Source organism: Stegodyphus dumicola, chromosome 1 (assembly GCF_044657685.1).
Source record: "Stegodyphus dumicola isolate Sdum_Otavi_A_Nest chromosome 1, ASM4465768v1".
In the NCBI taxonomy this organism is placed as follows: Eukaryota; Metazoa; Arthropoda; class Arachnida; order Araneae; family Eresidae; genus Stegodyphus; species Stegodyphus dumicola.
Window position 1 is genome coordinate 185970841 of NC_140768.1, and position 17534 is coordinate 185988374.

General features: G+C 31.1%; 1 protein-coding gene across 1 annotated transcript in view; it reads left to right on the forward strand.

Annotated features, from left to right (window-relative positions):
- Nucleotides 1-17534, forward strand: part of Vps13D (vacuolar protein sorting 13D) — a 131022-nt gene that overhangs the window by 42344 nt on the left and 71144 nt on the right. The window contains exons 16-20 of the mRNA XM_085823754.1: nt 504-729; nt 5746-5835; nt 5939-6032; nt 12681-12807; nt 14495-14626. Coding sequence (XP_085679880.1) covers nt 504-729; nt 5746-5835; nt 5939-6032; nt 12681-12807; nt 14495-14626 — 669 coding nt within the window. The remainder of the gene's footprint in view (nt 1-503; nt 730-5745; nt 5836-5938; nt 6033-12680; nt 12808-14494; nt 14627-17534) is intronic.

Below are 17534 nucleotides of genomic sequence, written 5' to 3' on the forward strand. Positions count from 1 at the left end.
ATAGTTATCATATAATAATTTGAACTTCCTAATAAAATAGTAAATGCCTTTAATTTGTTTCTTTTTCTTAACAAAATCTGTAAGGTAACAGAAAGGTTCTGAAATTAATTTTTTTGTCATTTAAATAACTTATTAAAAAAGTAATTGAGAGACATAGTATAAATTATGCAAAATAATTAATTTGAACATTTTTATGAGTGATTTTTAAAAGTTTAAATGACTAGAGAAATCAAATTTGAAAAACTGTGCATTTGATTTTAGAGTTTAACTTTTTCATCATGACAGTGATGTAATTTTTATCATCATGTTAATTTTCTTTCTTTTTTAAGCTATTTTATTTTCAAGACAGACTAATTCATTTTTTTAAACTATGTTTTTAATTTAATGTAAGACTAAACTATGTTTAAAACTGTGTTTTTAATTTAATGTAAAGTAAGACTGCATTGTTTTTATTACACTGATTTTTTTTTTTTTTTTTTTTTTTTTCATGTTATACATTGCAGGTTAAATATCACTTCAAGAGCTATAGATGTTGTTTATAATCCCCAAGTTTTAAGATGCGTCACTGATTTCTTTTCATTACATCATGACAAATCATCAGCTAATTTATCTGTGAGTGAGTTAAAGTTAACAGCTGCAGCTCGTGCAAGGTATGAAATTTTGAAGCAGCAAACTAAAGCTGAATTACAACAGAAGTGGGATGAAATTTTGGATGGTGAAGATAATACTGTAAGCAATTCAGCATTTTTGGGTGTAGTTATACATGTTAGCAGTAGTTGTTGTTTATCTCATTTCTTTTAATCAGTAATTGTCTGCTGAAAATATGATGCTTCTTTTATGCTTTTTGTCAATAATGTCCAATACAAGAGGCAAGTTTGTTTTGAAGGTATTTGGAAATATATCAACAAATTCTGTGTATCTGTATTTGTAATTTAGATTGATATGTTACTGTTGAGAAATGTTAAAACACTATTTTCAGAGTGAATTATATTTCTGACATAGATATATTGATGATATACAACCATAAAATTATTCTTGAATTCAAGAATAATTTTATGGTTGCTTGAGTGGAAAGTACACTCCCTGGTAGTTTTTCAGTATTAATTCATTGAGGTCAAAGACCAAAACTGCATTAAGTTTTTTAGACTAAAAGAAAAAAAAAAAATGTATAAATTAATGAAAGTAAATTGCAAAAACAGACAGAGAGAGAAGGAGGATGTAACTTAAAGTTATGTTATAAATGAGTTATGAATCTAATCTACAGTGGTGGCCAAAATTGAGGACACTTTTGGAAATTTTTATGTTTTTGAACTTTGTATGCTTATAGAAAATGTTACGTTTTGCAAAATGCAAACTTGTATATATCATTTTAAAGAGAATTTATTTCTGAATTAAATACAAAACACAAAATTCAATTATTTGCAATACAAAAAAGTTATATGTATTTTAATATAAATAAAAAACACAGTTATGAAGTGGTTTATAATGCCTAGCTTTCCTGGCCAATTACTGTTCTTGTTCTGAGAACCAATCAAATGTTAGTAACTGCCAATAGAAGCTGACATCATGTTTACACTTGAAATAATTCATTATTTTGCTTTGTTCTGTACAAAGAGGACCTGTTTTTTATACACTGCAATTACAAGTAAGAATTTTTGTAAAAATTTTTGATATTTAGTCAAGAAGCAATGACATCAAATAAAAGAGTAGATTGGACACCTAGAAAGAGATGCAATATTATTGTGTTACGAGAAAGTGGTCTTTCCTATGCTGAAATTGCAAGACAGGTGGGTGGTTCAGTGACTACATCTGGAGTCCGAAAGTTTTGTTTACGATATCAGGAGACAAATTAAATTAAAAACAAAGAAGGAAAAGGCCGAAAAAGGTGCACCACATCTAGTGATGACAGAAGAATAAAAAGACTATGTCTCCAAGATAGAAAAATGTCATCAGTGGCCATCAGAAGTGATCTGAATGATGCTGGTGTTTCTGTCAGTTCAAGAACAATCAGGAGAAGATTAACAGATGTTGGACTGAGAGGTAGAATTTCACTAAAAAAGCCTTTTCTTAATTTTCAGCAACAAAAAAAAAAGACTACAGTGGGCAAAGGAACACATTAATTGAACAGATGATCAGTGGTCACAAGTTAAATGGAGTGATGAAATTAAGATATCGTTATTCGGTAGTGATGGGCGAAAATATGTAAGATGTAGAATAGGAGAAGAGCTACATCCTGACTGCATTCAAGCAACTGTGAAGAACCCAATTAGTGTTATGATTTGGTCATGCATGTCAGCAGATGGTATTGGTCACCTTTATGTCATCGATGGGACACTGAATGCCAGAAAATACATTGACACTATTCTAGAACCAAAACTTCTACCTTCCATCAGAGATCTCTTTCCCAACAATGCTTCATTTATTTTTCAGCAGGATTCATTTATATTTCAGCAGGATATTGTGAAACGTAACATTTTCTATAAGCATACAAAGTTCAAAAACATAAAAATTTCCGAAAGTGTCCACAATTTTTGCCACCACTGTCACCACTATCTCTCGCCACTGACAGCTTCTTCTCTGTAGTTTACCTTGGCACTACAGTTTCTCTCCTCAGAAAGTAAATTTATTTTTCTGCTTCTGCAAACTGGATAAGTATTTCAGTTGCTCATAGGGTCGCTGCTAATTTCTTGTAAGGTGTCTTGGCTTTTTTTATGTACGAGGGCCATCCAGGAAGTAGATTACGTTTCCGTCTGTGTCCGCTAGGGGCAGGGCTAGCGCGGCCATCTTGGGGTCAGAGCGTTGCGCAGCTCAGTCTGCATCTAGCCGTGCTAGTGAGAGGTTCGTGCTGTGCTCCGTTCAGATACTGTGACGGTTTGAAATGTCTGCGTTAATTGAAAATCCCGCGAGCTGCGAGGTGCGCTCAGTAATAAGGTTTCTGACTGCAAAAAACTGTAAACCGATAGAAATCTATCGGCAGCTTCGTGAAGTGTATGGGGACAACATTATCACTGAAGGTGGAGTGCGTCAGTGGGTCATAAGATTTCAAAATGGCCGAACCAATGTTCACGACGAAGATCGAAGTGGGAGACCCAGCATAGTGACCGCCGAACTTCTCGAAAAAGTCGATGCTAAAGTCCGTGAAAATCGAAATTTCACAATAACGGAACTTTCTTTGAGTTTTCCACAAATTTCGCGAAGTTTGTTGCACGAAATCATCAGCGAAAAGCTTGGTTACCACAAGTTTTGTGCAAGATGGAAGGCAAGAAGAGGTAACGAAGTGGTTGAAGGCGCAGGCGGCCGAATTTTTCGACGAAGGAATTTCCAAGCTCGTACATCGCTACGATAAATGCCTTAATTTGTATGGTGACTATGTAGAAAAGTAGTATTTGAGTGTGGCTTTCATCTGTATATAATAAAATTTGTTTCCTATACTTTGTTTATTTTTTTATTCCAAAACGTAATCTACTTTCTGGATAGCCCTCGTATTTAGTCATTTTTAATATTTCCTAAATGTTGGAATAATTTATCCAATTCGTTGCTTCGTCTAGCTTTGGTTGTAAAGTTTTGCTTTAGTTTCTCACTATACAGGCTAGTATTCTTGACTATTTTTCTTTCAGTTTTCTGCTGTGGAAATGATGGAAAATCTTCTTTAAAGAACTTTGAGAGATTTTCTTTAGTTTTCGGATACAGATTGGATTTCTTCTGATTTTGATAAGTTCTCTTGTAAAATGGGGAACTCTGGTATGGTTTAGATATGTTTCAAGACACATATATATATTGATATCTATTTACATAAAGGTACTATGACAAATTTTATTAAATACACATTATTAAATACTCTTTAATTAGCAGTTTGGCTAGTTAAAGGGTTAAATTAAGAGTGGCCTGCTGTCAAATAAAAAAATAAATAAATAAATAAACAGAGGATATTCTTTGGCAGTGTGCTTATAATATAACACAGGTATCCTTAATGAATGTAATTCATTCCATGGTGGTTTATTATGATATAGGTCATTCATAATGCTGGATACTATTTCCCCTAGGTTACTAAGGCAGAAGATTGAAATCTTATTCCCAGCTTAAATCTTTTTTCCAGCTTATTGTATAGATACAAATAAAAAATTTCAGAGAATACAAAAATGCCACTAATATAGGAAATTTGAGGAATTTACTGATTTATTAATTATAAAAATACTCATACAGTCTAGGTCTATGTACAGGGGTATCAGAAAGGAATTATCTGATTACAAAATTTTATGTTTACCATAATTACAACAAGAAAATTATAACTGATATGCCATTGTAAAGAAAAATGTTATTATTTTTTTCTAAAGTGTTCGACATAACTTTATTTAGTTATCCATATAATATAATGCAATACGCCTCTTCTTGCCAAACATATTTCAGCTCATCACTAGGCTTCAGTGCTTGCGTGCTTTGCAATTGGTAAGGCTTAAAATGAATTTTTTTTCCAACACAGTCCAAACTGTAGACTGAGATATCCCAAGTTCACAACTAGCACAGACTGTCGATTTCTTCAGACTGCATTAAAAAAAAAAAAAAAAAAAAAAAAAAAAAAATCTCGAACTCTTCTAACATTTTCTGCTGTAACACTTGGTTGTTCTGGACTTTTGCCTTTATACAGATATTTAATTTCCTGGAACTGGTTGTACCACCTTCTGATATTCTAAGATATCAGTGTTTTATTTCTCCTAAATTCACGCTGAACAGTGATTATTAACTGACTTCTTGCAAAGGATAACACACAAAAAACTTTCTCCTTCTTAGTTGCCACTCCTACTTCTTTTCAGAATTTCTGGAACAGCTTAATGACAACAGTGCTGTTATCTGTTGTGAAATACAATGTTACAAACTAAAAATGTAACATTTTCAATTTACAGTGACATATTAATAATAATTTTCTGTTTGTGATTATGAAAAATATTATATTTTGTAATTTGATTTTTTTCCCTTGATAACCCTGCATATTTATGGTCTCACAGTTTTTTTAGCTCAATTTAGTCTTGAGGCTTTTTTACTCTTCCATTATTGAAAGTCTCATTTGCCCTTTATCTTCACTGACATCTGTTTTTGGTAGGTTCAAATTAAAAAAAAAAAATTTTAAATGGTCTATTTTCTTCTTCAGAACGATCCTCAAGTAGTGCGAAATATTGTCATTGAATAGACGAACCAAGCTGTTCATCTCAGTTTATTGGAATATCATTACATTGCTGTGACCTGGATCTCTTCCTAATTTTGTTTAAATAAATTTTTGCTTTCAGAAGAACATGCATTTCTTCAGTGTTGATATATCATTGAGAAATATGTTTCAAAGGTTTATGCTCAGATTATTATTATTATTGTATTCATCTGCTGTTTAAACAGAAAGAAAACAAGTTTAGCTCTACCTTTAATATGTGATGAAATTCACATGCCATTCATGATGCTGGATGCTTCTTTCAGCATGTGCATGTTTTCATTATGTGGGAAATTCATAATACAAGGCATTCATTATGTCAGTTACTACTATAATGTAAATTAAAATTAGGAAAGTACAACCTTATATTAACTTTCTTAAAAAATGTTCTGATTTTCAAAGGAGATAAACAGGTTTCTTTCACAATCCATTGTTTTTCTGTATAACCAATACTAGTATAAGGTTTTATTTTCCTCAAATTCACATGTTTCTTTTCATATAACAGTTTTAAATGAGAGTGTAAAATAATAAATATATATCTTTTTTAGGTTTATTCTAAGGGTTGGAATATAGAAATGGCTATTTCAGCACCACAAATAATAATTCCTGAAGATATTCTGGATAAAAACTCATCAGTTGTAAGTCAGACTACTGATTGTACTGTTACTTATAATATATACTGTTACTTATAATTATAGGAAGTTTCTGAAGCGTGTTTTAGATTGAAAAATTATTTTTCAGGTTGTATTTGATTTGGGAAAGTTGCACTTGTTCAATGCAAAAAAGGATGATCTAACCAAAAGCACTTCAATGTCAGAAGATTTAGATGATGATGGTAAAGACTTTCGTATTGTTGAAAAATAAAAAATATCGTATTTTACTTCATTGTTATACATATGTGCTATGATTGTTCTTATAAAATATGACATTTATTTTACAGGTAATTCTTCTCATTTAAAAAAAAAAAAAAAGGTGTATTTGCTTTTTTTTTTTTTTTCTTTTTTTTCCTTCCTTTCTTCTTTTTGTTTGTTTTGTTTACGATTCTTTATATATAGTTCATTTCATGTGAAAGTCATGTTATTTTTCTAAAAATATTAAAAATCATTCCATCATGGTAGTTTATCACCAAATCTGGTTTTGGCAAGTATTTTTTAGCAGTCTGTAGAGCTAATATTAAGTGATGTGGTGAGGAATGGTAACTTGGTTGCACATTTTAGAATTATTTTTCATCATCACCTGATAGGGCAAATCCAGTTTTTTCTAGGGAAACGGAAGAAATGTTGAAGCATTGCATCTCTTCTGCATTCTGATATGGAATGCCTTCATAATGATGATGCACATTTATGCAATTTGACCACTGTTAGAAAAGACAGCAAACCTCATAATGATGCAGCAGTTTAAGGGATCATGCACAAACTGAAGTTAAGTGGTTCACTTAAAATTGTCTACATTTTAATGAAATTGTTTACATTTTAATGAAAAATGGCAAATTGGTATGAGTGTCGAAGTTGTCTGTGAAAGAGAAAGAAGGAATCCAGAAGAAAATGTCGTAACAGATTGATAATAAATGAATGTGAGTAATTATCACAAATCAGTTAAATAAACTAGTAATTATAAATTAATTCATAATTTAAATAAATATCTATAGCTTTAAAACCAAACAAAAAATGTTCAAATATCTTTTCATTCATTAGCAAAAATTATTTCGGAATGCAACCCTTTTGTAACTACTGGTCTAGTTTTTTCAGTGCTTGAAATCTGCATTTCCAGAAATCAAGGCCAGCTATATCTATAAAGGAACACAGATGTGCACCTTTATGAAAAATGCTGGATTGTTATAAAGGTGCCTATGATTAGTTTCAAGTGAGAGACTTATTCAGTTACGTGTTTTGTACTGTTTGGCGTGAATTCAACTAGTGTTTTCTTGTAAGAATGTTCCATTTGCTCCTTTCATACATAAGAATTGCTTTTAGTAGAGCTTTCAAAGAAGTATGATATTTCCTTATTCTTTTTACCATCGATGTAATTATAGATGTTCCATAGAATTCAAGCTCAAATAATATGGAGAAGTTTTGATAACTTCAGGACAGTTGTATGATAACCACAAGCAAACTATAGGGTGCTATGTTTAGGATCGTCATTTTGATAGAACTTGAATGTATTTTGCATTCGAAGTTTCTTTGAAGATGCTTTCAGGTTTTCATTAATAATATTTTTATGTTTAAACCATTTCATATTATTTTCAATAAATACTAAATTTGCTATTCCAAAAGTAGCAAAACATTTCAAAACCATTATGTCTCTGTCAATAGATTTTTTTAAAATTCAGTTCTTAATTAAATACAGTCAAAAGTCGTTAATCCGGACTCGTCGGGACTTCGGCGATTCCGGATTATCGATTTTTCCGGATTATAGATCATCAGTTTAAATCTGGTAAGATGGCATGCAGAAATTACAAAATTAAAAATATGAAACCGTAATTTATGAAATAAAGAACAATTATGATCTAAAGGGTATCAAAATTTACAAAAAGAAAAAGCTTAATATTTATTTTTGTTTACTTTATTAAACATTTCTTTCAATGTAAGTTGCTTCGTTTCATGTGATAATACTTTCTCTTTAATTCTATTAAACAGACATAATTTCTTGTTTAGTTACAAAGTTCCGCTGTTCAAGTCCTATAATTGCTGTGTTGAGAATACCGACTAATTTGTCAATCGAAATGTTTTCGTTTTCAATAACCTCTGGGTCACTTTCTTCACTATCGGAAGCGAATTATAATGACGAGGAACTTGATTTAAATCATATCAAAGACGGTGTACATCGAAATGAAATACTACACTTAGTACGGAATTATAAACGAAATAAAATAAAAACATCTGCCCTGAAGATAAGGATAGTGCTGACAGATCAACTTCCAATCCGCAGCGTGAAATTGATAAATAGATTTCGGATTTCAAAACATACTTTCGCTTTGTAGATACAAATTACATATTAGTAAATATATATCAGAAATTCTATTTGACATAATCTTTCTAATCTATCATAATCTAATAATGACGTTTCTGCCCCCCCCTCTGCGGCAGAGCAGCGTGAAATTGATAAACAGATTTCGGATTTCAAAACATACTTTCGCTTTGTAGTAAATATATATCGGAAATTCTATTTGGCATAATCGAAAGTTCAAGCTTACTTTTATAAAATTGCTCTAACAGTCTGCAAAAAATAATAAGCCGTATCCATTTCGAAGATTAAGGAACAACGCAATCTGCAACATTAACTGAATTAGATAACTTTAGCTTAGCGTATAACTCCGTTACACATTAAACGCGCATGCGCACAAACATATTCGCAGCCGTAAGGGTCTTACGCGCTCTCGTAAACGCCTGTGCGCATGCGTGAAAGCGACGCATGCGCAGAAAGTTTGTAGCTTTGAGGTCCGGATTATAGATCATTCCGGATTATGGGTGTCCGAATTAACGACTTTTGACTGTATAACATTGTTACAAAATGATAAAACTTTGCTTGTCAGGGATTTTGTGAATGCCAGGCATATTTTCTTTGTTTTCTTGTTGATGAAGAATTTCCTTCTTACTGATTACTCATTGTATTCATATGTCTTAAATTATTCTTGTAAAAGCTTCAGGGTTAACGTTTAGTGCAAACTGATTTGAATCTGCTGAATGTTTTACAGTACTAATTTTTAGGTGTTGTTTGACTTTTCATATAGTAAATCTGCATTTTCTTGGTGTCAGTTTAGAATGTGTTCCAGAGTATAGTGCATTTTCAGTTGTTCCCTACAATTTCAATCATTTTATTGCATCAAAAATAGTTAAATGCTTTACATCAAGGATTTTTTTTTTATATCCGGAATACTTTTACTGTCAGAAAATGCATAATTAAATTCCTAGCAGAAATGAGTGCTAAATTCTAATGGCTTGCTATGTTTACTTCAGATTTGAAACTGTTAATATATTTTACTAAAACATTTGAACAAAACTTTCAGGTGTCTGAATTATTTTAAGAGTTAGTGATTAACATTTTTTGAAAAAATTATTTTATTACAAGGAATGTTTGGATGATATTTATTTTACAACAAACAAGGCTTAAAGTAAAGGAAAAATGATATATTAGGGGAAAAAAAGTGAAGTCTTTGTTTAAATATTTAGTATAAGATCTATGCAAAAAACATTTTAAAAATAGAAGTATCTGAAAACAAATTTAAGCCATTGTATCTCTTTCACTTGATCAGCCATATTGTTGATTTATCAAATAAGTGTGTTATTTGGCAGATGTGAATACTGTGAGTAAAATATGTTTAGTAGGGCATTTTGTGCCATACTAATCATATATTCTGTGAATTTGTTGATGTTAATTTTGTGATTGCTTGAAACAAGTATTAAGGGTATGGACATATTTTTAAAATTTTTTATGGCAAAAAAGTGTTAGCATTCAATCCCTGCCCCCAAAAAATTAAATCTACCCATCTACATAATTCCGATATTTGAAATTGTAAGCTTTTAGTCTTTATTTCTGTGTTTATCATTCTGTCAGTAGAATTTTAAATGCTCTGTATTTTTGTGTCACAAATATAGAATTACTATATTGATAAAATATCATTGATAGAGTTACATACTTTATCATCACTGAAAAAATAAAATTATGATTAACTGATACTGATAAGCAATAATGCAAAACTCTGTTAAATAAATGTTTGATTTTTTTTATCAGCTTTTATTGCCATGTATTTTTAGCATTCTGTAGGGCTAACATTAGATAATGTGGTGAGGAATGGTAACCTGGTTCTATACTTTAGGATTATTTTTCTTCATCACCTGATAGGACAATATCCAGTTTTTTTCTAGGGAAATGGAAGAAATGATGAAGCATTGCATCTCTTCTGCATTCTGTTATGGAATGCCTTCATAGAGGTGCTGGACCTTTATGCAATTTGACCACTGTTAGAGAAAACGGCAAACTTCATAATGGTGCAGCAGTTTAGGGGATTGTGCACAAACTGAAGTTAAGTTGTTCACTTAAAAGTGACCATTGGCACCCTTATGTGTTATATTATCCAATATTTTTTCATGAAAGTGCACACACCCTTATGCAAGTCAGAATTTTGTTTCGAAATTGCACAAAATTATTTTAGAGTTAAATGCTATCAGGATAGCAAATTAAATAATAATAGCAGTAAAGAGGTAAAACAGATCAGGGCTCCCACACCTGGGTTTTATGATTGTCATCTGGGTTGATAGGTTCCTGCTTCCCACAAAAATATCTCATTATCTGGGTTTTTTCCTAATTTTTAAGTCAAAATTTATTTTTATGTCTTGCAAATACAATAAAATAAAATGCATTTAATAGTTTGCAATTTTCTTAATTGTATATTCCAGCAATTGTTATTATAATTTGTGATAATTAAAGTTCTTGTGCAAAATACAGCAGATGTAAAAGGATTTCAAGGTTTTTTTGCAGGGTTCTAGTGTATATTTTTTGTTTATGTTACTTACATCTGTAACTTCTTGAGCAGGGAAAAGGTGGTCTTTATTGCACAGTCTATCATGATCATTTGTGGAATTATTGCATTATTTGGTGTGATGTGTACATTTATGCATGTTTTGCATACACTGATACACTTTTTAACTGTAGTGATTATTTCTATTTTATATTATTGAATTAGTGTTTTATTTTTTATATTATAGAACATTTTTAAACAAGATAACTACTAAATACCCCCAAGTGTCTGAAACTTGTTCCCCACTGAGACAGATGAGTAAACTGTTGTGTAATAAAATTTTCAGACATTAATGTTGAGAAAATACGGGAATGCCAATAAATCAATGTTTCTAGCATACAAAAATACAGTTTAACGCAAATAAAGTGCAAATATTGCTAAAATAAGATCAAAGCTAGGCACACTGTTCACAAGTAATAAATCTAGGAGAAAGAACTAGCAAATGCAGAGTTAACAATTGCTGCACTCATGTCTGTGATTATAATTCCATTTGTGGAATGTGATCATCTTATAGAACTATGTAAAAAAAGTATTTCATGATAGCAATACTAAAAAATAAATTCAGATAAAGGTGACTAAAGTGTCTTATCTTATACAACATTCTATACCTATCATAAAAAAATACGCATTTCCAACATATGAAAAAACAAATTCTCAGGGATAATAGATGAAAGTACGTATGTATCAGTAGCACAGTTCTAGCTGTTGATATTAGATATATTGATATTAAAAAAATTGATGTTGTTGATGTGTTAATTGACACTATTTGTCAAAAATGATAAACTTTTCATAGAAAAAACATTCCAATGAGTAATCTTGTTGGCTTTGGAAGTACTCATCCTTGTACTCATCCTTGTACTCATCATTGGGCTACTATGATGAGTACTAGGATTGGGTCTAATCATTGCTAAAAAGGAATGTATCATCGACATTTAACTTGCAATGTGTTTGCCCTTCTTTTGCATTGTGTGCTAGTCAAGGTGTTACAGATACCAAAGCATAAAATCCCCAAATTAGCACAAACACATTGGCTATTCTGTGGCTTAGTTTCATTTATTTGATTATAGTAAAGTACACTAAGGCTATCTGCCTGAGTCAGAAATGCCTTCATGGAGAACTTCCTAAAAAAAACTGGCTGATGTCCATGTTACGCTTTCAAAAAACTGCAGAAATGTCCATGCATGTAGCCCCTTCCCCGGGAACCAAACCCAGATATAACTACCAGTGTTCAATGACTTTACCACTCAGTCACTGGTGGGCATCTCATGTCAATGTAATAAAAATTATTATTGAGCAGTGTGATGTGTTAATTCTTTATTTGCAATCTCAATCAAAAATCTATAAAATGGGTGGTGGAGGGAATATTTAAATAACCAAAGGAATCAAAGGAATGGTTCTGTGATAATGAAAGGAACTAAGCATATGTTGCTGTATGTAGGATATGTTCTAGAGACAATAAGCTATCTGAATATTGAATTTCAATAAGAGGATTTCAGATTGCACTTCACTTTATTCCATGGTTTGAAATTAATATAAAAATATTCTTAGTTTTTTCTTAAAAGACCAAGTCATTACTTCTTACCAGCTGGTTCAGATTGGTCCAAGCAATGCAATAAATCATAAAGCTCTGAATAAAATATATTTGGGATGCCATTATGTGGCCTTATTAAATACAACACTGCTTAGTGACAATGAAAACATGGTTAAAAACGACTGTTTAAAATTTCTTGGTGTTAGTTGGATTTAGGTTCATTATAACTCTATAAAATAAGTCTAAGTGTACAAGACATTGGACAGGAGCATAGAATTCATTCATTGTAAACAGCTTTCACTATGGCTATTCTAAGTTTAACTGTATTGTGTATTGCTTTTGATTTATGACTTGTTTATTTTTAGTAATATTTTCCTGCTGTTATGGTACTCAATATGCCTAAACACACAATATTCTTTTTTAAATATTCTTAGAGGATTTTATTACACCTTGTTCTACACCTCAAGAGCTTCTAGAACAAACAGAAAAAGCTAATAAATTGATGGAAATGATTTCAAGTCCAAATGATCCTCATGCAGTCAAAGAACATATCTATGAGAAGTAAGATACATTAAATTTTTATAATAAAAATCTTCAAGTTGATTTTCTCTCTGTCTGTTATTATAATATCATTATACAAAACACATATTACCATATTTATATATTAATGCATTTACACCTGGATAATATGTTGTCTTTGGTATTGATACAATATGAGATATTAAGCAAAGTGACTTCTAAAATAGAGTTTGTAGAGGGAGACTGGGAAGGAATTTAAATTGTTTTTAAGATTTTTCAAAATACATTAAAATTTTAAGCTAGAGTAAAAAGGAATTATTTCTATTATTTACATATAATTTAAATTTTGTTTTAAATGGCTCTTGATTCAACTTTGGTGCCTTTGGAATTAGAAATCATATTTTCACCATTTGTTTGTGTAGAATAAGTGTATCATGCAACTATCATTTAATTAACTGTCAAAATGTAATGTTTTAATATACAAAAGTGTTTTTCCTTACTAGGTGGCTTTGTAGAATTTTTTTCTAATTCATTCTAAAAATATGAGAATGTAGTTAAATTGAGCTATGACAAGTATTATATTTTTTTGGAGAAAAGAGTTAAAACTTTTATCTACAGATATACAAATTTTAATAATGTTGTAGTATGTAATCTACTCCTTTAATTTATTTTTTCCTTATATGGTGCTCTCAAAATGCTATTTTTAAATTAGAAAATAAATACAAATAATAAAGATAACATAAATGAAAATGATTCCATTAAATAATGTATTAACCTATTAAACTTTTAACTCCATTAAATTAAAATTCCTTCCAGTTTCGTAAAAAAGTAAGAATAGTCCATAAAAGAGCTGTTCAGCTGTATATATTACAAATGGTGCATAGCATGGCTAAAAAGTAGTCATCTCTTTTATTAATGGATCTTGCCATGCTTCTACAATATATCCACTGAGTTCATGTCACCAACATTAATCTCCACTGTGCTTCTGTGATAAATTCTGATAGCTTCATAATTCAATAATAGCTTAAAAAAATAAAAATTTCAGTGGCCTTCATATTTGAACATGCACTAAAAATGGCAGGAAAAGAGAAATGACTGAAATGGCGACCAGTTTTAGTGGTACCATCTAAAGAATAAGGAACTGAAAGCAGTAGATTGCATACTGGATCATTACCTAAATTTCTTTGTTTCAAATAATAAAAGTGTAGTTTTAAAATGATACAATAAAGAGGATTTTTCCTTTAATATTGCCAGGGAAAGTAAACTAATTTATTTACAAGAATAGATGAGATCACTGCAAAGCAAATGGCATGATAAATGATATCCAGTGATGGCTGAAAGAGGTTTAATGTTTTAAAACTAATTTTTAGCTGCATATATAAATAATTTGTAATTTTCTCTCAAAATTACTCTACTTTTGAGATTTTCTGCATAATCTTTCTGATAAATTTCATTATAAAAGCACTTTGATTTTAGTAGTTATATTTAAAAAAAAAAAAAAAAAAAAATTTAGTGTTCAGCAGAGGCATAGTTTTTAGAGTAACATTATATTTTCTAATTTTTATCATATAATGTTTTTCATAAAGGATGAATGGATGCTGTAACAGTTCTGCAGATTTACTTATTTTTCATTTAAGTATTAAAAAAATGCCTGCATAAAATGTAATTCTATGTATATATAGCATTCCCATATTAATTTTAAATTAATATGATGATTACTTTATTTCAGATATATTCTTGAATTGAGTAATATTCAAGTGCTTGTTAGTCGTTTGAAAGATAACTGGAAATTTGCACAACTTCGAGGTACTAGCACCATGCATATCTTAGACAGATTTTCTATAACCATTCAGACAGAAAGGTAATGCGTGTTTTCAGAGTATGAAATATTTCTTTGGGGGATTTTTACAATAACTTTTTCTAATTCTTCTGATAACTAATTTTTTTTTTTTTTTTTTTTTTTTTTAAGAAAAGCTTACTTTGACTTGAAAATATTATTTATTTCATATTAACTAGCTATAGCTGAGCAGATTAGCAAGAAATTTTGGTATTTAATGTTAATAAGCCTGTATCTACAGGGGTTGGACAAAAATATGGAAACACCTTTAAAAAAACATGTTTCTTTGCTTAATATGGTGTAGGAAACCCGTTGGCATCCAAAACAGCTTGCAGTCTTCTCGGAATGGATAAATACAATTCCTGTATGTTTGCCAAGGGAATATTATACCATTCTTCCTGCAAAACGGTGGCAAGTTCAAATAACGATGTTGGCAGTGGATAACGAGAACACACTTTCCGTTTTTCCGTTCCAATGTAGACCACAAAGGTTCGATAATATTCAGGTCTGGTGACTGTGGTGGCCAGGGGAGATGGGACAACTCATCCTTGTGCTCAGAAAACCAGTCCTGGACAATGTGAGCTGTGTGAACAGGGGCTTTGTCGTCTTGGAAGACACTATCACCATCGGGGAACAAAGTTTGTACCATGGGATGAACTTGATCGGCCAAAATGTTCACATAAGTCTTGGCAGTCATGTGCTCTGACACAGTTATCATGGGGCTAGCAGATAACCACGATATGGCTGCCCAAACCATAACAGAAACCCCGCCATGTTTCACTCTTGGCAACAAGCAGTCTGTATTATAGGCTTGAGATGGCGTTCTCCAGACGTAAACTCGGCCAGAAGTAGGAAACAATGTAAAAGAAGACTCGTCAGACCATATTACTCGCTTCCACTGCTCTATAGTCCAGGCGTTATGACTTAAACACCACTTTTTCCTGTTACGGGCATTAGCATCACTGATGAGTGGCTTCTCAATTGCAACACGGCCAGCAATTCCCTGTTTATGAAGCTCCCTTCTAATTGTTTTGGTACTCACAGGGTTCGGTAACACAACATTCATTTCAGCGGTAACTTTTGCAGCTGTGGTCTTCTTATTTTTCGTCACAATTGCCCTTAATGATCGTCTGTCACGATCACTCAGGACACACTTTCATCTGCGCTGTGATTTAGCAGATGATGTTTTTCCGCTTTTCAAATATGCGGAATAAATCTTCGATACAGTACCTCTTGAAGCACTAAACACCTCGGCTACCTTGCTTATGGAAGCACCTACCGTACGTGCTCCGACAATTTGCCCACATTCGAAGTCTGTTAACTCTGACATAATGCAATAAAAACCTCACATAATAGTACTCCGACAACAACTGAACTGTTTAGCACATTTACGAAGTTGTATAGGTGGCGTCAGTAGTCAAAAACGCCAGCACCACCTACATATTTCATTAAAATCAATCTTTCTTTTCAAACATGCATTTCACAAGGTGTTTCCATATTTTTGTCCATCCACTGTATGTTGTATATAAAAAGGATTCTGTTAATTACTTTTATTCAAAAAATAGATTTTTAGAAATTCTTTATAAGCAGATTTGAGTTTTAGTTTTTTAGCTAGTTTTTTAGAGAGTTAAGTTTTTTGCTAGTCTTTGTAATTTGGATTTATGCTATACTAGCTTCTATTATAAGGCTTCTTAAAATGGAGTAGTTTGATGAGCAGATTTATTGTTTTGTGGAGTTATCTTTTTGGTTGATTGCATTAATTTTTTTAATTAAAAATTTCTTATTGTAAACCGAATTTAAATTTGTATGTTTATTGTAAACGTTTTTTGTTTTACCATGTTGATGCTTTTAATTTAGAAGTAAAGAATAATTATTGTTTAGTTACTCAGTGGAATCCTGACAGTTCATGTTGTATGTGAAATATGTATTTTAGGTATTAAATGGTAATATTGTTTTGGTAATTGAATGGTAGATTGAACATGTTTGAATTTAAACATTTTTTTAGCAACTTCTGAAATGATATAATGAATAATAGCCAAAATATGTCTACCACAAAAATTTGCTGGTACAAGTCAATTTGATGGTGATTTTTTAATTAAGTGTTTTATAATAGTTGTTAATAATAGTTTTATAATGATTTCATGAAAGGAAGAGAAATAATGTTTGAAATTATATTGTGAATGCAAATTTCTGAACATCTCATGATATTGATGATAATTTAAAATGTTTTTATGCATAATAATGTGCAATGATATCAACAACTGACAGTTCATCCAGGTAGTGCAAACATTTATTATTTTAATAAAACTGACCAAAATAATGCTGCTACAAGAAACTTTTTTATTGCAATAGAAATATTTGAATGCTGAGAAGAATTTACAATACTATTTATGTATTTATTTATATGTTTTTGAGCCCACCAGTTTTCAAATGGTTAAGACTATACTTCGCGACAAGCTAACCTGAGAACACATACAAGGCTAGCATGAACGACCTTTTCACAGCTTTTCACCCTGTTCTTCAAGCTATCCATATGCAGTAAACTGCCTGTGGATATTCAGTTCCTCCAATTCACTACACATTTGGCAACTTCTTGCCAAATCCAGCGTATTTAAATAACAATTTTTTTATGCAGTGAAGCTGTAGTTGAAATTGATAGTTCATCATAGTGTAAAATGTAGGGCATGTTATAAAACTTGAAACTGGAAGAGCTAACAATGTATTCCTTGCAGTTTGGGTCAAAGTTTTTCCCCAAGACCGTTCGCATAGTTAAAAGTAAAATATATAAATTTGGAAAATCTGGTAGTAAATTATTTTCTTTTAATTTTTAAGAGTTTATGTAGTTTGTTGCTAACAAAACAGTGAAAGAGGGGAAAATTTTTATTTTTATTTTTTAAAGACTTTAATTTTAATTTGCGATTGTTTAAAAAAC